Source organism: Anomaloglossus baeobatrachus, chromosome 3 (assembly GCF_048569485.1).
Source record: "Anomaloglossus baeobatrachus isolate aAnoBae1 chromosome 3, aAnoBae1.hap1, whole genome shotgun sequence".
Lineage (NCBI taxonomy): Eukaryota > Metazoa > Chordata > Amphibia > Anura > Aromobatidae > Anomaloglossus > Anomaloglossus baeobatrachus.
In genome coordinates this window covers 32746333-32767820 of record NC_134355.1, presented here as the reverse complement: position 1 = coordinate 32767820, position 21488 = coordinate 32746333, and the positions used below count along the sequence as shown (strand labels likewise).

Below are 21488 nucleotides of genomic sequence, written 5' to 3'. Positions count from 1 at the left end.
TCCAGTCGGGTGTACGGGCTACACCACACCTGTGTAGGACATGTTTCAGTGACACAATTACCTTTTCTGGCTCGCCAATGGGATGCACAGCGCGCTGCTGATAAACTCACTGCAAAGCAAAAGGCATCACAGGATTAGACGGATTATATCAATGATATAAATCCAAAAACCGATACCTTACTCCATAACGAAGTCTCCATGATGTAAGATCATGTCTAAGCACAAACCTCACGAATAGGACAAAGTCAAATGTATAATACTCTGAGGAAATGGAGGTAAATAAATGATGATTTTACATAATACTATTACTTAAATCAAGCATATTGTAATGAATCATCACCAGGAAGCCATCATTACATTGCAGTTGATGGATTTTTTTTTTTTTTCAATAACGACAATTATTATAATTGCTCAGTGCACGGATATCCTGAAAGAAGGGAATTTTGTTTACTTACCGTAAATTCCTTTTCTTCTAGCTCCTATTGGGAGACCCAGACAATTGGGTGTATAGCTTCTGCCTCCGGAGGCCACACAAAGTATTACACTTTAAAAAGTGTAACCCCTCCCCTCTGCCTATACATCCTCCCGTGGATCACGGGCTCCTCAGTTTTGGTGCAAAAGCAGGAAGGAGAAAACTTATAAATTGGTCTAGGGTAAATGCAATCCGAAGGATGTTCGGAGAACTGAAAACCATGAACCAAAAGAACAATTCAACATGAACAACATGTGAACACAAAAGAACAACCAGCCCGAAGGGAACAGGGGCGGGTGCTGGGTCTCCCAATAGGAGCTAGAAGAAAAGGAATTTACGGTAAGTAAACAAAATTCCCTTCTTATTTGTCGCTCCATTGGGAGACCCAGACAATTGGGACGTCCAAGAGCAGTCCCTGGGTGGGTAAAAGAATACCTCAATAAAAAAGAGCCGAAAAAAACGTCCCCCTCTTACAGGTGGGCAACCGCCGCCTGAAGGACTCGCCTACCTAGACTGGCGTCTGCCGAAGCATAGGTATGCACTTGATAGTGCTTCGTGAAAGTGTGCAGACTAGACCAGGTAGCTGCCTGACACACCTGCTGAGCCGTAGCCCGGTGCCGCAATGCCCAGGACGCACCCACGGCTCTGGTAGAATGGGCTTTCAGCCCTGAAGGAAGCGGAAGCCCAGAAGAACGGTAGGCTTCGAGAATCGGTTCCTTGATCCACCGAGCCAAGGTTGACTTGGAGGCCTGAGAGCCCTTACGCTGGCCAGCGACAAGGACAAAGAGCGCATCTGAACGACGCAGGGGCGCCGTGCGAGACACGTAGAGCCGGAGTGCTCTCACAAGATCCAAAGAGTGCAAATCCTTTTCACACTGGTGAATTGGATTAGGGCAAAATGAAGGCAAGGAGATATCCTGATTGAGATGAAAAGGGGATACCACCTTAGGGAGAAATTCCGGGACCGGACGCAGAACCACCTTATCCTGGTGAAACACCAGGAAGGGGGCTTTGCATGACAGCGCTGCTAGCTCAGACACTCTCCGAAGTGATGTGACTGCCACTAGAAAGGCCACCTTCTGCGAAAGACGTGAAAGAGAGACATCCCGCAGCGGCTCGAAAGGTGGTTTCTGAAGAGCCGTTAGCACCCTGTTAAGATCCCAGGGTTCCAGCGGACGCTTGTAAGGTGGGACTATGTGGCAAACTCCCTGCAGGAACGTGCGGACCTGCGGAAGCCTGGCTAGGCGCTTTTGAAAAAATACGGAGAGCGCCGATACTTGGCCCTTGAGAGAGCCAAGTAACAAACCCTTGTCCATTCCGGATTGAAGGAATGAAAGAAAAGTGGGTAAGGCAAACGGCCATGGAGCAAAACCGTTATTAGCGCACCAGGATAGGAAGATTTGCCAAGACCTATAATAGATCTTGGCGGACGTAGGCTTCCTGGCCTGTCTCATGGTGGCAATGACATCCTGAGATAACCCTGAAGACGCTAGGAGCCAGGACTCAATGGCCACACAGTCAGGTTGAGGGCCACAGAATTCAGATGGAAAAACGGGCCTTGTGACAGCAAGTCTGGGCGGTCTGGAAGCGCCCACGGTTGACCCACCGTGAGATGCCACAGATCCGGGTACCACGACCGCCTCGGCCAGTCTGGAGCGACGAGAATGGCGCGACGGCATTCGGACCTGATCTTGCGTAACACTCTGGGCAGCATCGCCAGAGGAGGAAACACATAAGGCAGTCGAAACTGCGACCAATCCTGAACTAACGCGTCCGCCGCCAGAGCTCTGTGATCCTGAGACCGTGCCATGAATGCCGGGACTTTGTTGTTGTGCCGTGACGCCATGAGATCGACGTCCGGCGTTCCCCAGCGGCGACAGATCTCTCGAAACACGTCTGGGTGCAGAGACCATTCCCCCGCATCCATGCCCTGATGACTGAGAAAATCTGCTTCCCAGTTTTCTACGCCCGGGATGTGAACTGCGGAGATGGTGGAGGCTGTGGCTTCCACCCACTGCAGAATCCGTCGGACTTCCTGGAAGGCTTGACGACTGCGAGTGCCGCCTTGGTGGTTGATGTATGCGACGGCAGTGGCGTTGTCCGACTGGATACGAATCTGCCTGCCCTCCAGCCACCGATTAAAAGCCAATAGGGCTAGATACACCTTATCTCCAGAACATTGATCTGAAGGGAAGACTATCGGAGTCCAGGTTCCCTGAGCACTGTGGTGGAGAAAAACCGCTCCCCACACTGACAGGCTCGCGTCCGTGGTGACCACAGCCCAGGTTGGGGGTAGGAAGGATTTTCCCTGCGATAGAGAATTGGGAAGGAGCCACCACTGAAGTGACGTCTTGGTTGCAAGGGAAAGAGAGACGTTCCTGTCGAGGGAAGCCGACCTCCTGTCCCATTTGCGGAGAATGTCCCATTGGAGTGGCCGAAGATGGAATTGCGCAAACGGGACTGCCTCTATAGCTGCCACCATCTTCCCCAGGAAGTGCATGAGGCGCCTTAAGGGGTGTGACTGACTACGAAGAAGGGATTGCACCCCTGCCTGCAGAGAAAGCTGTCGCTCGGAAGCTTGACTAACGCTTGCTGGGTATGAAACTCCATCCCAAGGTACGTCAGTGATTGGGTCGGTGTCAACTTGGATTTCGGGAAGTTGATGATCCACCCGAACCGCTGGAGAGTTGCCAGAGCGACAGATAGACTTTGTTGACACGCCACCCGAGACGGGGCCCTGACTAGGAGATCGTCCAAGTAGGGAATCACCGAGTGGCCCTGAGAATGCAGGACCGCCACAACGGATGCCATGAATTTGGTGAAAACCCGTGGGGCTGTCGCCAAGCCGAAAGGCAATGCCACGAACTGGAGGTGTTCGTCCCCGATGGCGAAACGCAGGAAACGTTGATGCTCGGGTGCGATCGGTATATGGAGATAAGCATCCTTGATGTCGATCGATGCTAGGAAGTCTCCTTGTGACATTGAGGCGATGACAGAGTGGAGGGATTCCATCCGGAACAGTCTGGTTCTCACATGTCTGTTGAGTAGCTTGAGGTCCAGAACGGGACGGAATGACCCGTCCTTTTTTGGCACCACGAACAAGTTGGAGTAAAATCCGCGACCACGTTCCTGAAGGGGAACGGGGATCACAACTCCTTCCATCTTTAGAGCGACTACTGCCTGAAAAAGTGCGTCGGCCTGAGCGGGGGGCGGAGAGGTTCTGAAGAAGCGAGCCGCAGGACGAGAGCTGAACTCTATCCTGCAACAATGAGACAGAATGTCTCTCACCCATCGGTCTTGAACATGTGGCCACCAGGCGTCGCCAAAGCGGGAGAGCCTGCCACCGACCGAGGATGCGGTCAGGGGAGGCCGAGAGTCATGAGGAAGCCGTCTTGGAGGCAGTGCCTCCTGCGGCCTTTTGTGGGCGAGACTTGGATCGCCACGCATAGGAGTTCCTCTGGCCTTTCTCCGGCCTGTTGGACGAAGAGGATTGGGACTTGGCGGAGGGACGAAAGGACCGAAATCTCGATTAAACCTTTCTCTGTTGAGGTCCCTTAGGTTTGGCCTGGGGTAAGGAGGAATCCTTTCCTTTGGATTCCTTAATAATCTCATCCAATCGTTCGCCAAACAAACGGTCGCCAGAAAACGGCAAACCGGTTAAGAACCTCTTGGAAGCAGAGTCTGCCTTCCATTCGCGCAGCCACATGGCCCTGCGGACTGCCACAGAGTTAGCGGATGCTACAGCTGTACGGCTAGCAGAGTCCTGGACGGCGTTCATGGCGTAGGATGAAAAGGCTGACGCCTGAGAGGTCAAAGACGCAACTTGCGGAGCAGAATTACGTGTGACAGCATTAATCTCAGTCAGACAAGCCGAGATAGCTTGGAGTGCCCACACGGCTGCAAAGGCCGGGGCAAAAGACGCGCCCGTGGCCTCATAGATGGACTTCACCAGGAGCTCTATCTGTCTGTCAGTGGCATCCTTTAGCGATGAGCCATCTGCAACCGATACCACGGATCTAGCCGCCAATCTTGAGACTGGAGGATCCACCTTGGGACAGTGAGCCCAACCCTTAACGACTTCAGATGGGAAGGGGTAACGCGTGTCAGTGAGGCGCTTAGTAAAGCGCTTGTCCGGGACCGCTCTGGGCTTCTGGACAGCGTCTCTGAAGTTAGAGTGATCGAAAAACGCATTGCGTGTACGTTTGGGGAACCGAAACTGGTGTTTCTCCTGCTGAGACGCCGACTCCTCTACAGGAGGAGGCGGGGGGAGAGAGATCCAACACCTGGTTGATGGACGAGATAAGATCATTTACTAAGGCGTCCCCTTCAGGTGTATCAAGGTTAAGGGCGACGTCAGGGTCAGAGCCCTGAGCTGCGACGTCCGCCTCGTCCTCCAGAGAGTCCTCAAGCTGGGATCCCGAGCAGCGTGAGGAAGCCGGGGAAGATTCCCAGCGAGCCCGCTTAGCCGGTCTAGGACTGTGGTCCGGGCAGGAGTCCTCCGCCTGAGACCTAGGGGCCAACCTGGGAGCGCGCTGCGGCGCGGACCGAGAGGGGCCTGGAGGCGACGAGCCAACAGGGGCCGGGGCCTGTGAAAGGACCGGTCTGGACTGCAAAGCCTCTAGCAGCTTAGAAGACCATTTGTCCATAGACTGAGCCATGGATTGAGAAAGTGACTCAGAGAGTTTCTCAGCAAAAGAGGCGAACTCTGTCCCTGCAGCCTGGACAGGGGGAGCAGGGGGGTCTACATGAGCCGAGGGGCCCACTAGTGTCCGAGGCTCCGGCTGAGCAAGCAAAACAGGGGTCGAGCATTGCTCACAGTGAGGGTAGGTGGAACCCGCAGGTAACATAGCCCCACAAGAGGTACAGGCCGCAAAAAAACCCTGTGCCTTAGCAGCTTTGCTATTTGTGGACGACATGCTGTTGTCTCCTAGGGGAGTGATCACTGAGGGAATATGGGAAAGGGGTATACAGCCCGACCGAACAGATATATAGATATAGATATATATATATATATATATACACATACATACACACACACACACACGTATCTATTCCGGCACCCTAGGGGGACCAGCACCGGGTGACCGGTGTGGCTTACCGACCGCTAACAAGCGGAGTGTGTCCTCCAGATTCCCTGGCTAAAATCCCCCGGAGCTGCAGAGCTGTTCACTGAGAATCCTCCACCGGCAGAATGCCAAAAAATGGCTGCCAGAGCTCTCAGGGGAGGAGTGGAGCCGTGGGCGGCGCCAGGAAAGTGCGGGAATCTGGGGTCCCCACAGTGATCAGTGAGGGGGGGAGGAAAACATGCAGGATGCTCCAGCCCTCACATCCGACGTCAGGTCGGTAATCCCGCCCTTACCCCTGACAGGCAGGCCCGGGGGCAGGATTTTTGCGACTAGGCCGCGATGAAGCCGGGGACTAAATTTGAGACCGCGCCCGACAAGCAGGCACGGTCGGCGCGGAAGTCCACCGGCCTTCTCAATTCAGCAGCTGCCGCTGCTTCCGGGAAGAAGGTGCGCTCCCTGCACAGTCCCCAATGGGGACACAGAGTACCTTTGAGTTGCAGGGCCCGGTCCCTGAGGTTGAAGAGGCTCCGGTCCGGCAGGTTCCCACAGGGGCTGCGGAGGGAGCACGGTCCCAGTAAATGGATGACCGCTTAGGATCCCACTTCTCCCAGAGCCGCTAAGGGATGGTGAAGGAGACGGCATGTGGCTCCAGCCTTTGTACCCGCAATGGGTACTTCAACCTTAACAACACCGCCGACGTAGTGGGGTGAGAAGGGAACATGCCGGGGGCCCCGTGGGGGTCCTCTTTTCTTCCAACCGACATAACTAAGTATGAGAATGCATGAGTGGATGTGTGCCTCCTTCCACACAAAGCATAAAACTGAGGAGCCCGTGATCCACGGGAGGGTGTATAGGCAGAGGGGAGGGGTTACACTTTTTAAAGTGTAATACTTTGTGTGGCCTCCGGAGGCAGAAGCTATACACCCAATTGTCTGGGTCTCCCAATGGAGCGACAAAGAAATACAGAAATAATTTTAGATCAGTCAATGGCAGCTTGGTGAGTAACAATAATGTCTTCACATGAGATTCCCTTTAGGTCACAGTTTGGGGGGGGAAACTTACTTCTCTTCAACATTTAGAGGGCCGCTCCACACCACTTCATACTGCATCTCCTCCCGACCTTTCCCATCAGCCTTCCATTTAGCTGTGAAATCAAAGCAATGCACGATACGATAGAAATAAAGAAACCGCCAGAGAAATCAGAGGACGTCTCATACTATTTAGATTGTGTACTACGAAAAGAAAAAAAAAAAATCTTACAGGTGAGAGAAGTGAAAAGAGAAAGAAAGAAAGAAAGAATGTGCTAAAGTGAAAGAAAAGAGCACAAGAACATGAGAGAGAAAGAAACAGCATGAGAACGCGAAAGAGAAAAAGAGCAAGAGGGCGTGAGAGGGAAAGAAAAAGAGCACAAAAGAGAAAGAAAAGCGCAAGAGAAAAGGAAGAGAGCAAGAAAGAGCATGAGAGCGCAAAAGAGAAAGAGCACAAAAGCGCGAGACAGAAAGAAAGAGCAAGAAAGAGAAAGAAAGAGCAAGAAAGAGAAAGAAAGAGCGCAAGAGAAAAGGAAGAGAGCAAGACAGAACATGAGAGCGCGAAAGAGAAAAAGAACACGAGGGCGTGAGAGAAAGAGTGCAAGATCATGACATAGAAAGGAAGAGCGCAATAGGATGAAAGGGAAAGGAAGAGCACGAGACAATGAAAGGGAAAGAAAGAGCACCAGAGGATGAAAGGGAAAGGAAGAGCACCAGAGGATGAAAGGGAAAGGAAGAGCACGAGACAATGAAAGGGAAAGGAAGAGCACCAGAGGATGAAAGGGAAAGGAAAAAGCACAAGAGGATGAAAGGGAAAGGAAAAAGCACAAGAGGATGACAGGGAAAGGAAGAGCACCAGAGGATGACAGGGAAAGGAAGAGCACGAGATGAAAGGGAAAGGAAGAGCACAAGAGGATGAAAGGGAAAGGAAAAAGCACAAGAGGATGAAAGGGAAAGGAAGAGCAGGAGAGGATGAAAGGGAAAGGAAGAGCACGAGAGGATGAAAGGGAAAGGAAGAGCACGAGAGGATGAAAGGGAAAGAAAGAGCAGGAGAGGATGAAAGGGAAAGGAAGAGCAGGAGAGGATGAAAGGGAAAGGAAGAGCACCAGAGGATGAAAGGGAAAGGAAGAGCACGAGAGGATGAAAGGGAAAGGAAGAGCACGAGAGGATGAAAGGAAGAGCACGAGAGGATGAAAGGGAAAGGAAGAGCACCAGAGGATGAAAGGGAAAGGAAAAAGCACTAGAGGATGAAAGGGAAAGGAAAAAGCACTAGAGGATGAAAGGGAAAGGAAGAGCACAAGAGGATGAAAGGGAAAGGAAGAGCACAAGAGGATGAAAGGGAAAGGAAGAGCACAAGAGGATGAAAGGGAAAGGAAGAGTGCAAGAGCATGAAGGAGAAAGAAATAATGTGAAAGAGAAAAAGAGCATGAAAGCGCAAAAGCACAAAAGTGAAATGAAAAGCATTAAAGAGAAATGAGGACCACAAGAGGGCAAAGGAGAAAGGAAGAGCGCTAGAGCATGAAAAAGAAAGCATGATGTGATAGAGGAACAAAAAACGTGAAAGAGAAAGAAATAGTGCAAGAGCGTTAAAAAGAAAGAAAAAGCATAGGTGCGCAAAAAAGAAAAAAGAGCATGAGAGCGCAAAAAATAAATTGCTAAAGAGAGAGAAAGAGCTCAAAACAGAAAAAAAGTGCAGGAGCATGAAAGCGGAAGAAAGAGAGCATAAATATTAGCAAAAGAGGGCGCAGGAGTGTAAAAGAGTGGAAGTAAGGCTGGAGTAGTAATACTGAATGATTTGCGTGAGGACTGCATTGTACTGCCCGGCGGCTCTCCTGACCAAAGCGTGTCAGCCGCATAGAAATACACGCTCGGGTCAGGAAAGCCGCGGCCGGTCCTGGTAGTGTGATTCTCGCATGAGCCTAAGAGTCTGAGTTACCAGAGTGAAAAAGAGTGCCTGGGTTTCTCAGCTCTCTCGCCCCAATCACGAATTCTTAAGGAGGTGAGATTTTCTTACGTGCTAAAAAAACGGCTTTCTGATCATGGGCGATCACCATCAGATCGTTGGTGGGCGATAAGGACAAGACGCAGTCCTGTAGCCAGTACACAGGCGCAGCTTTACTTGAGGATTCTTCTTCAGTCTGTGTGCAATGATATAACAGGTTAGTTAAAAAAAGTTTGTTGTCGCAAAATAATAAAGTGCATAAAATAATAAAGTGCATCTATTGTGGGGTCTGGCGGCAGATTATCATCTAACTAAGACTGTAGAAAAGGAAATGAGCGACTCGTGTACCAGGAAAAGATATACAGATATATTAGGAATTAATTTTAAGGATACCGCTATTTTGGGCACTAAGGATTTATCTCTGAATTTCAAAATCCATAACTTTTTAAAAGGGATATTGTTATTAGGTGGCACTGGGGTGGGTTAGAAAGAAAAAAAAAAAAACAATAAAATTCTGCTACTATTTTTTTTTGGGGGGGGGTTAAAAATATGTTACTCTTAATGAAGCATTTTGCAGAGGGGCAAAAAAAAAAAAAAGTTTTATTTGTACGTATGGATTTTACTTTTTTTTCTTAATTGAAATTATTATTATCATTATCATTATTCTTTTTAGATCAACTTGACCAGGTATCGCTAATGTAAAATGAAATATCTCTGTACTGCAAAGTATAATGCCTGTTGGTGACAAAGTAACAGAAACTCTAGTAAGGGCCGTTTTACACATCCGGCTTTTCGCCGGATTCGGCACACGCCAGTACAGTACAGTGTATACAGTACAATGGCAGCGTGACAAGCGCCGGTCACATGCTGTCATGTGACCGGAGCATGCGACACGGAAGTTGCCGTGCTGCCATTGTACTGTATACACCGTACTGGCGTGCGCCGAATCCGGCAATTTGGTGAAAAGCTGGATGTGTGAAACGGCCCTAAGATTACAGCCAGAGACTATCAGGCCCACACAGGGCGGATGGCGGATGATTTACCTTTTTTTTTTTTTTTTCAGTTGATAAAAGCGCAAGTACAGCTTTGAAATGCGTCGTCTTAAAAGAACCTTCATCGTATCTCCTTGTAGTGCGTATCTATTTTTACAGGTGTTTTTCTTTATTCTTTTTATTGACAATTGTTCTGGGGACCTTCCTCAGCCGCAAGACGGCACAAGTTGGAAGTTTTAATTAGGGACACTGCCATCCCTTAGGTGAGCAATACCATTTTTTTTCCTTTTTTTCTTCTCATTAGGCCTGTTTCAGACGTCAGTGATTTTGATACGTATGTGACAGTTTTTATTCGTACCAGAACCACTCACATACGCAGACCCATTACAATCAATGGGTCTGCGCGCACACACATCAGTGATTTTTCACTGACCGTTTCTCCGTCCGGCGTACACACGTGTCCGTGATTGCTGCACGGATACAGGTCTGTCTTTTCTGGCATCACTGATGTCCCACAGACCACACTATGCTGTGATCCGTGAAACACGTAACCAGAAAAACACATACAATGAAAATAAAAAAAAACATTTTCAACTCACCTTTCCAGCGACGCTGTGTTCTTCCCTTTGCTCTCTGCAGCTTCTTGGTCGGCTCATTATGGCATGCATATTTATGAATGCAGCCAGAGTCGACCCGGAAGTAGCTGCAGAGGTGAGAGACAGCGGGGGCCGGATGCTGCAGAGCTGGAGACTTAACACCACGGACAGCAGGAACGGGACAGGTGAGTATACGTCCATGCGTAATCACGGATTGCACATGGACAACCCATGTGTGCCGTGAATCACGGCACATGGAGGGACATATGCGTTTTTTACACGTCAGTGAAAACTGTCTGTGTTTTTCACTGACGTGTGACACAAGCCTTAAGTAGGGGCAGTAAATTGTGTGCGCTTCCCCCACAGCGCCTACTATTAATCCTGCCATTATTTCAGCACCTGTTGGGTATGTTACCTAATTTTCTGGGTGACTCATTAATAGTAGATAATTGCGGAATGCTTATAAGTGATATATGGCAGAAAAATAAACCAAATATCTCACTTGATGTGCAATGGCAGCAGGGGATGACTATGTAAACTTCTTGTCTAGCGGCCCTAAAGCCCCCACACCCCCACCCCCAATCACACCAGCATAATAAACGAGACGAGACATATTGCGGGTCTGATAAGAGAAAGTATATAATGGCTGAAATCCATGTCAAGTGTTCCTAGTGTCCCTTCTGACTTTGCCAGTTCCCTATAAGAGCTATCCTATCTGGGTTGCAGGGCATTTCAGAAATGCCCAATAGATGAGGGTCACCTCTATCTTGGGAATGTCGCCCCATTGTGAATTTCCAGGTACAGGGAGTTCTAAAAATTATCGCGAACGCTCACGTACGCATGTGAAGCCACCTCCCCACTCCAGGCAATGCACGATGGGGTCACATTCGCATGATATTGTAGGACCCCAGGAGCGACACCCGCATGTATCAGGCTTCTACGACATACGGGTTCCCCTTTAAACCCCTTCACGACCATGGACGGATCTTTCCGTCATGGATCGTGTCCCGGTAAGCCCCGCCCCCTGCCGCGGGCAGGCGGCGTGGATCGGCACACATATCAGCTGTTTTCAACAGCTGACATGTGTGCCTACATGTTTCGAGTGGAATCGCATTCCACCCGGAACATTAACCCCTTAGATCTCGCTGCCAAAGTCTGGCAGCGAGATCTATATGCGCGCGGCCATGTTTTCTACTTACCGCCGCCCCCTCCGGTCGTCACGTGAGTGATCACGTGACGTTCGGTGGTTGCCATCGTAGCACAGAGTCATGTGATGACACCTGCTGCTATGAAGTTTCACTTTCATTCTTCCTCAGCACGGAGCAGAGGAAAAAAAGAAAGTGACTATTTCTGCTGTTTACAGCTGTATAGCTGTGATCAGCAGATAGCGATCAGCAATCGGATTGCTGATCGCTATAGCCCCCTAGGGGGACTAGTAAAATAAAATAAAAAAAAAGTAAAAAAAAAGTTTTAATAAATTAAAAAAAAAAAAAAACAACCTAAAAGTTCAAATCACCCCCCACTTTCCCCCCATTGAAAATGAAAGGGTTAAAAAATAAATATACACATATTTGGTATCGCCACGTTCAGAAATGCCCGATCAAAATATAAAAATCAATTAATCTGATTGGTAAACGGCGTAGTGGCAAAAAAATTCCAAACGCCAAAATTACGTTTTTTGGTTGCCGCAAGTTTTACGCAAAATGCAATAACAGGCGATCAAAACGTAGCATCTGCGCAAAAATGCTACCATTAGAAACATCAGCTCGAGACGCAAAAAATAAGCCGTCATTGAGCCATAGATCCCAAAAAATAAGAACGCTACGTGTTTCGGAAAATGGCGCAAAACGTGCGCCACTTTTATTGGACAAACTTGTGAATTTTTTTTAACCCCTTAGCTACAAGTAAATCTATACATGTTTGGTGTCTACAAACTCGCACCGACCTCAGGCATCATACCTACACATCAGTTTTACCATATAGTGAACACCGTGAATAAAACATCCCAAAAACTATTGTGCCATCACACTTTTTTTGCAATTTCTCCGCATTTGGAATTTTTTGCTGCTTTCCAGTACACCATATGGTAAAACTTATGGTTTCATTTAAAAGTACAACGTGTCCCGCAAAAAACAAGCCCTCATATGGCAAGATTGATGGAAAAATAAAAAGGTTACGGCTCTCGGAAGACTGGAAGCAAAAAACAAAAACGGAAAGTGCCCCGGGGCTGAAGGGGTTAACAAATGTATGAACTAAACGATCACCGTATCCTGTAAGATTTGCCTCACTCCGATATGTGCAGGATCGGGACAGACTGACACTTACCGACACCTCCTTGCTTTCATTCTCTTCCCATGATCCCCAGTCTTCATTTTCCCAACTGGATACATTCTCTGTGCAAAAGAAACACAAATAAGTAAATATAATATAAAATATATTTCTAGTCAAATTCCCATTTTTGGCCTAATAGAGATGGTATGGTGTGAATGTGGATTGGAATGTGCACATTGCGGACTCAGGCGGCATGGTGGCTCAGTGGTTAGCACTGTATGGTGGCTCAGTGGTTAGCACTGTATCGTGGCTCAGTGGTTAGCACTGCAGTCTTGCAGCGCTGGGGTCCTGGGTTCGAATCCCACCAAGGACAACATCTGCAAGGAGTTTGCATGTTCTCCCCGTGTTTGTGTGGCTTTCCTCTGGGTACTCCGGTTTCCTCCCACACTCCAAAAAACATACAGGTAAGGAATTTAGATTGTGAGCCCCAATGGGGACAGTGTTCCTGATGAATGTAAAGCGCTGCGGACTATGTTAGCGCTATATAAAAAAATAAATAAATAAGGCAGCAAAACCGCAAAGACATGCCTTACATCACTGCCTCAGACATCTCACATTGTGCTTGGTGATGTAAGGCTGTTTGCGCCATCAAGCTCCGGACGCACAGATCTTGTGCTGATGTAGATTTCTGAGACATTATGGATCTCTGTAGTGAGTGATACAACAAAAGGAGCGGCAATTTTTACTTCCCACGCGCATCTGTACTCCAGGGTTCCCTTATGCACGTTTCGGTGGGCTGCGAGTCCTAGATGGACCCCCTTCACAATAATAAAGCAGTAACCGGGGCAGAGCTCGCAAGTCAGAAAATGTACGAATTGCCTTTTGGTAAATGTGTCATTTTAGGACCGCGTTATATATAACTTATATACTATTACCCAGGCATGTCTATGGGCTGTGTGCACGACTTTATGTTCCTCTCCTAAGTGTGGCCGAATGTCTATATACTACATTTTCTTTTATGACAATTCACATTCTAAATGGTCACTAAATCAAGATATTTGCTTCCACATCTATAGCACCGGCTGCAAAAAATAAAATGTATTAAGGCTCCTATGCAAATCTATGTGTCTCCATGGTTACAGACTACAAACAAACCCTATGTAGTCAGATTTGACAGCTGCGTTAATCTATCCAATGCTTTTCATTAATGTATATTTGGTAAAAAAAAAAAAAAAAATAATAAAGATTAAAAAGGGACTGTGCTGGCTGGACCAAACTACACGGGGCTTGCAAGCGTTCATAGCCCTTCTATAAAAATCACAGGGACATATCGGCTTTCTCACCATCGCTGCACTCATTTGCTTGTCCTTCACGGCTCGCTCTATTAAGAACATCACGTTTCCTGCAATGGATGGAGATCCGAGCGTGCGTGGGCGTCTATTATCCAGAGGTGGCATTGACCTGCACTTACTGACGATCCCACCTGCTCCGTACAGTGCCGGGTGTCGCAGTCTTGTGTCACTGACTTATGTGATGACAGTGACACCATCGACTTGCAGAATCACTAGAAAAGCTGCTGACGGTGTAACCCTTTAGTGAACAGAGGGGAGAGTCCATGCCCGTGGTAGCAGCAGGCCAGGCTCACTGCTCCTAATGCTTTTCCTGCACAATTTGCACCAGCTTTGTACATTGGATTTTACATGAAGTTAGGGATTGTTTTTTTATTGGGAGACAAGCGCCAATGCAGCCGTATCGCTACTTCCATATGTATAAACCGCGCTGATAGATTCCCTCCAAACAGTTTTACATTTACCATAAATTAACTCTTGGGAAAAAAAACAAAGCAATATTGTAATAGTCGCTTTCTGCCAACAGCTCCTTTACCTACCTATGTGTTTCTATGGTAACAGACTACAAACAAACCGTGTGTAGTCTGAACGCTCCAATTAGAAAACATCAAATGTCGGGGGCGAGAGAGACTCGACTGGACTGGCTGATCATGTCATGTGTCCCAACTGTACCAACTCTATTCCGAAAATTGATGATGAGGGAGAGGTGGTGCATCAGGCCAATGGATTTTCGACCCCTGATCCTTTTGTTTTTATGGGATATAAGTCGCTATCAGAGGTGTCTGGCACTGACTTTCGACCGAGTGCTCACGTGTATGGGGGAGCCCAAAGACATACCTGCCGACCGAACATTAGTTCGGCAGAGAGCAATCTCATATTATTTAGCGGCCTTCAACTCAATCTCTAGCCGTGACGACTTGATGGATAGTTACAAGTGAAAAGTTTTGGTGCTGTGTTAGCCAGTTGAAAAATTATTGAATGTTCTCAGTGAGAGGAACAAAAATTATAATCTTGTGATACCTTTTAATGGGTAACTAAAATAAAATAAAGTGATGTTCCAAAGCAAGCTTCAGGTCCCTTTATCAGGCATGGTATGACAAAATATCTGAAGAAACACAAATATATACACAAACAGAGCAGAGGGATGGCAGAATAAAAGACATTTAAATAAACACTGAGCTTAGTAAGTGAATCCTTAATATGCTTTGATTAGTGGTGTGAGAGTTTTAACCCCTTCACCCCCGGCCACTAAAACACCCTAATGACCGGGCCATTTTTTGCAATTCCGACCAGTGTCACTTTGACAGGTTATAACTCTGGAACGCTTCAACGGATCCTGGCGATTCTGAGATTGTTTTTTCGTGACATATTGTACTTCATGTCAGTGGTAAATTTAGGGCGATATTTTTTGCGTTTATTTGTGAAAATTTAGGAAATTTGGCGAAAATTTTGAAAATTTCGCAATTTTCAAACTTTGAAAATTTATGCCCATAAATCTGAGAGATATGTCACACAAAATAGTTACTAAATAACATTTCCCACTTGTCTACTTTACATCAGCGCAATTTTCGAAACAAATTTTTTTTCCGTTAGGAAGTTAGAAGGGGTCAAAGGTCATCAGCAAATTCTCATTTTTCCAACAAAATTTACAAAATAATTTTTTTTAGGGACCACATCACATTTGAGGTGACTTTGAGAGGCCTAGGTGACAGAAAATACCCAAAAGTGACCCCATTCTAAAAACTACACCCCTCACACTGCTCAAAACCACATCCAATAAGGGTATTAACCCTTTAGGTGCTTCACAGGAACCAAAGCAATGTGGAAGGAAAAAATGAAAATTTTACTTAACACAAAAATGTTACTTTAGCCATAAAATTTTCATTTTTACAAGGGAGAAAAGAGAAAGTGCACCATACAATTTATTGTGCATGTTCTCCTGAGTACGCCGATACCCCATATGTGGTAAAAATCAATTGTTTGGGGCGCACGGCAGAGCTCGGAAGGGAAGGAGCGCCATTTGAATTTTTGAACGCAAAATTAGCTGCACCTGTTAGCGGACGCCATGTCGGGTTTGAAGACCCCCTGAGGTGCCTAAACAATGGAGCTCCCCTACAAGTGACCTCATTTTGGAAACTAGAGCCCTCAAATAATTTTTCTAGATGTTTTATGTGCACTTTGAACACCTGGGGGCTTCACAGAAGTTTATAGCGTTGAGCTGTGAAAAGAAAAAAAAATTTTTTTACCACAAAACGGTTGCTTCAACCAGGTAGCTTTTTTTTTCACAAGGGTAACAGGAAAAAATGCACCATAAAATGTATTGTGCATTTTCTCCTGAGTACGCAGATACCCCATATGTGGTGGAAATCAAATGTTTGGACACACAGCAGTGCTCGGAAGGCAAGGAGCGCCATTTGAATTTTTGAGTGCAAAATTAGCTGCACCTGTTAGCGGACGCCATGTCGGGTTTGAAGACCCCCTGAGGTGCCTAAACAATGGAGTTCCCCTACAAGTGACCCCATTTTGGAAACTAGAGCCCTCAAATAATTGTTCTAGATGTTTGGTGAGCACTTTGAACACCTGGGGGCTTCACAGAAGTTTATAGCGTTGAGCCGTGAAAAGAAAAAAAATTTTTTTTACCACAAAACGGTTGCTTCAACTAGGTAGCTTTTTTTTTCACAAGGGTAACAGGAAAAAATGCACCATAAAATGTATTGTGCATTTTCTCCTGAGTACGCAGATGCCTCATATGTGGTGGAAAGTAATTGTTTGGGCGCATGGCGGGGCTCAGAAGAGAAGGAGCGCCATTTGACAGCAAAATTGGTTGGAATCATTAGCGGACGCCATGTCACGTTTGGAGACCCCCTATGGTGCCTAAACAGTGGAGATCCCCCACAAGTGACACCATTTTGGAAACTAGAGCCCTCAAATAATTTTTCTAGATGTTTAGTGAGCACTTTGAACACCTGGGGGCTTCACAGAAGTTTATAGCGTTGAGCCGTGAAAAGAAAATTTATTTTTTTTACCACAAAACGGTTGCTTCAACTAGGTAGCTTTTTTTTTCACAAGGGTAACAGGAAAAAATGCACCATAAAACGTATTGTGCATTTTCTCCTGCGTACGCAGATACCTCACATGTGGTGGAAAGTAATTGTTTGAGCGCATGGCGGGGCTCAGAAGAGAAGGAGCGCCATTTGACTTTTCAAACGCACAGACGCAGTGCACTGATCGGCCGCTGCAGGACGCACGGTCGGATGCGATAAAAAAAAAGCGTCGGGGATACGTAAAAAAAAAAGTCACGCCAAAAATTGACCATGGATGCAGATACGTTATGTGCATCCCTGATCAGCGCTTGGCGGGATGCACGGACGGATGCGATACAAAAAGCGTCGCAAATACGGAAAAAAGTCACGCCAAAAATTGAGCAGGGATGCCGATCCGTTATCTGCATCCCTAATCAGCGCTCGGCGGGACGCACGGACGGATGTGATACAAAAAGCGTCGTGAATACGGAAAAAAGTCACGCCAAAAACTGACCACGGATGCAGATCCGTTATCTGCATCCCTGATCAGCGCTCGGCGGGACGCACGGACGGATGCGATACAAAAAGCGTCGTGAATACGGAAAAAAAATATCACGGCAGCGCGCAGGGGCACCACGGGAGCGCGCACGGGCTGCAAAGTGAGCACAGTACTCACGTGCAGCAGATCGCAGATCGCAACAGGGAAGCACATTGGCAGGGGGCAGATCGCGGCAGGGAAGCACATGGCAGGGGGCAGATCACAGCAGGGAAGCACATAGCAGGGGGCAGATCGCAGCAGGGGGCAGATCGCAGCAGGGCGGCACATCAGGGAGCATGCAGGGGCCATCACGGGAAGCGCGCAATACTCACGTGGAGCCGAAGCGGCGGTGACATCGGCGGCGGCAGCAGCGGTGGAGTGGTACCACAAGTACCAGCCACGGCACGCTGCAAACATGTTGGGGGAGGGCTCGCAGGCCAGCACAGGCCTGGGGAGGGCGGCCACCGGCAGATCAGACCGCCCCACTGCACACTGATTGGAGCGATTGCGCGTCATAGCACGATCGCTCCAATCAGTGCTGCAGGGGCTGGGGGCGACATGTTTGAGGTCCACCTATGATATGCTGCAGCAGCTGCGGCATCTCATAGCTGGATCTCACAGGATCGCACTAATTCGGGCATTATTTTTGCCGAAATTAGTGCGATCGATGTGGTTGGCGGTTCAGATTTGAACAGCCAATCACATCGATCGTCGATAGGGGGTGGCGATGCCGCCCCCCCTGGGGTCAAGCAAAGGTCCCATGCTGTAAGAAACAGCAGGGGACATCATTTGAAAGCCGTTGCTATGGCCACGGCAATCAAATGAAGTTTAGGCAGTAAAATTACGTCCCTGGTCGTTAAGTCACGTTAAAATAGGACGTAATTTTACTGCCCGCGGTCGTGAAGGGGTTAAAAGGCAACTTCAGATCAGAGCCATCGCAGGGTCTGGGAATACAAATTCATTAAAATGTTTAACTCTGTGGATACAGGACTCATCCTGTCAGGAGGATTTATGGCCCATTACAAAATCTGAGGAGTCTATTCCAGAGACTCACCAGAACTCTGATCCAACATGGATACTGGGACAATAAAATGTCTCGAAAGCTTGATTTGTAACATCACTTTATTTTTAGTTAGCCATTAAAAAGAATCACAAAATTATCATTTTGTTCCTCTCACTGAGAACATTCAATAACTTGATGGATAAACACTCTAAAAGAAGAACAATCTAGTGCAGCCTACATAGGTCCATCAGGGTCTTTCCCTGCCGTTTTCTTGATGGTATCAAACCGTTGGATTGCTGGTCTTCCTCTTCACCTTGTTCCTTCTATTCTTCCGACCATGATGTGCTTCTCCAGTGATTGCTTTCTTCATATGATGTGTCCAAAGTAGTTTGGTGACCCTTGCTTCCAGTGACATGTTTGGCTTGATTTGTTTGTTCTTCTTGCCATCAACGGTTGTAGATAACATCCTTCTCCAGCTCTACATTTCAAAGACGTCGATTCTTCTGTCTTGTTTCTTTATCATCCAGGTATTATATCCATATGTTACTACAGAAAAGACCAGACTATGACACAACAGACCAGACTATGTAGGAGCTGTGTCTCCATCACCAGTGAAAACTTCCTCTATTTGAGGACCTTGTCCAGTGACTTCATTATTGATTTGTCCATAGCTATTCTATTGACTTCCGATGTCGTCGCTGCATCTTGAGTGATCATTGATCAGAGTAAGCTGCACTTCCAGTTCGGTGCGTCCATCTCAAATGTATCCTGGCTGTACCTGCCAGTAGTATGGACAGCATTATGGCTCTTTTACGTGTCCATGCAATTAGGTCCGATGTCGGATCACAATGCAGGGACTGTCCGCGACCCTCCTGACCCCAGTGCGACAGCTTCATATATTTTTTGAGGCTTTCACGCTCAGGTCAGGAGAGCTGCAACCTCTTCAGTTTTTTCTCTGCACATACAGATGGGAATAACCATTTAATATGAAGCCCCATCTGCATTTTATTTTCACGGGACAAAGCCTTCAGCCATCAAAAGCAGAAAAATTCCAGATTTCATGCAAATTCGTGTGCACTGCGCAGTGAAAATGACAGCAAGACTGCAGCTGCTCTGCTCCATCACAAGTCTCCATACTCCTCTTTACAGTTAAGATTGTTTTTTATTAATGGATAGGGTTTGGATGACGAGTACCATATTGTTATCTGTTCCACCCACACGTGCTGTACTTTGCCGTGGATTTGCAAAATGCACTAAACTTTTATTACTGCTCGATTTGCAAACCGTAAAAAGTCACGCCAACCCATTTCTGTAATGTCACAAGTCTCCCGTAACGGAGCTGCTCCCAGGCGCAAGGATTAGGTCACACACTGTCAGCTTAATTAATAAAATAAACCTCAGACAACCCTATTACATCCATCGCCTCCTACAGTGAATATAAAACGGATAACACAGGGTTTAAGCTTTCCAGATGTTAGCGCCTGATTCACGATTTGTGGCTTTATACAGCTGCAAAATCTTTATTGGAGTGATTTTATGAACCGCGTTTCCCCGAAAATAAAACTCGGGTCTTATATTACTTTTGGTTCTAAAAGATGTATTAGGGCTTATTTTTAGGGGACGTCTTCTATTTTTTTTTTTTATTGACGTCAGTGATTGGGAAGCCCAGTAATGCAGAGAGAAGAAGTGAATATTCATTTAGCATTAATGGGGGGCTCAATCACTGAGATTGGCACAGAAGGGTGGGCAAGGTTATCGGTGAATATTCATTTATCATTAATGTGCAATCCAATCACTGACATCAACAGAGGGGTGGACGGGGGAAAATGCGAATATTCATTTAGCATTAACGGGCGACCTAATCACTATCGCCAACACAGAGGGGTGGGCGGGGGGACGGAGTGAATATTAATTTAGCATTAACGGGAGACCAAATCACTGATGCCAACACAGAGGTGGGCAGGGGAAGGAGTGAATATTCATTTAGCATTAATGGGAGACCCAATTACTGACGCCGGCACAGAGGGGTGGGCGGAGAAAGGAGTGAATATTCATTTAGCATTAATGGGAGAGACCCAATCACTGAGCCCGGTACAGAGGGGTGGGCGGGGGAAGGAGTGAATATTCATTTAGTATTAACAGGGGCTCAATCACTGATGACGGCACAGAGGGGTGGGCGGGAAAAAAGGGAGAATATTCAATTAGCATTAACAGGGGCTCAATCGCTGATGCCGGCACAGAGGAGTGGGCGTGGGAAAGGGTGAATATTCATTTAGCTTTAACGAGGGCTCAATCACTGATGCCGACACAGGGGTGGGTGGGGGAAGGAGTGAATATTCATTTAACATTAATGGGTGACCCAATCACTGATTCCGGCACACAGGGGTGGGCGGGGGAAAAGGGGGAATATTGCATTAGCATTAATGGGCAACCCAATCACTGAAGCCAACACAGAGGGGGGAGGGGAAAAAATGTGAATAATCATTTAGCATTAATGGGTGACCCAATCACTGACGCCGGCACAGAAAGTTTGGGTGGGGGAAGGAGTTAATCATTTTTCATTAACATATGTTTAACTAGCTGGTGCACAAATATAAACTTGGCTTACAGCAACACAACAATATGTCTGAGCTCTATTTCAGGATACTATTAGTATGATGAACCAGAACTAGGGCCTAAATTTGGAGCAAGGCTTATCTTGTAAACATACTCCAAACAGGCCGAAAAATCCGGCTACAGCTTATTTCTGGGGTAGATCTTATTTTCGGGGAAACACTAGAAGTTATATTGTTGCAACATTTTGCGAAACGAGCAAAAAGGCGGAAGCATGTGTGCCATATGCAGCAGTTTAAACCCCTAGATGCCACTGTCAATTGTGTCCGTAGCATTTAAGCAATTGGAACTGAGGAAAGTCGCAGACTGTATTGTTATGGCGCTTGGGGCGACTTTCTAGCTTACTGAAGGCCACCCCATATCCGCTATGTTTGCACATTTTCGGCTGGGATAAGTCCTTTTTTCAATTTCAATTTAACAAACTACAAGGCTATTTCAGTATCCCTTTATCAAGATAGTTGGGGGGTCCCAGCCCCCAAACCACCCCCCCAGACCAATAGGAGAGAACAGTAAAATAAAATCAAGATTTTTCAAGCGTAATTAATTAGCAAATGATGCGCTGGCGTGAGCGATAATGAACAGTCCAGTGCACCGC

General features: G+C 47.1%; 1 protein-coding gene across 2 annotated transcripts in view; it reads right to left on the bottom strand.

Annotated features, from left to right (window-relative positions):
* Positions 1-21488, bottom strand: part of RAB3GAP2 (RAB3 GTPase activating non-catalytic protein subunit 2) — a 172326-nt gene that overhangs the window by 133100 nt on the left and 17738 nt on the right. For both annotated transcript variants that reach the window (XM_075339111.1, XM_075339112.1), the window contains exons 2-5: positions 12422-12489; positions 8581-8704; positions 6601-6682; positions 62-109 (exon numbers count right to left, since the gene is read on the bottom strand). In XM_075339111.1, coding sequence (XP_075195226.1) covers positions 62-109; positions 6601-6682; positions 8581-8704; positions 12422-12489 — 322 coding nt within the window. The remainder of the gene's footprint in view (positions 1-61; positions 110-6600; positions 6683-8580; positions 8705-12421; positions 12490-21488) is intronic.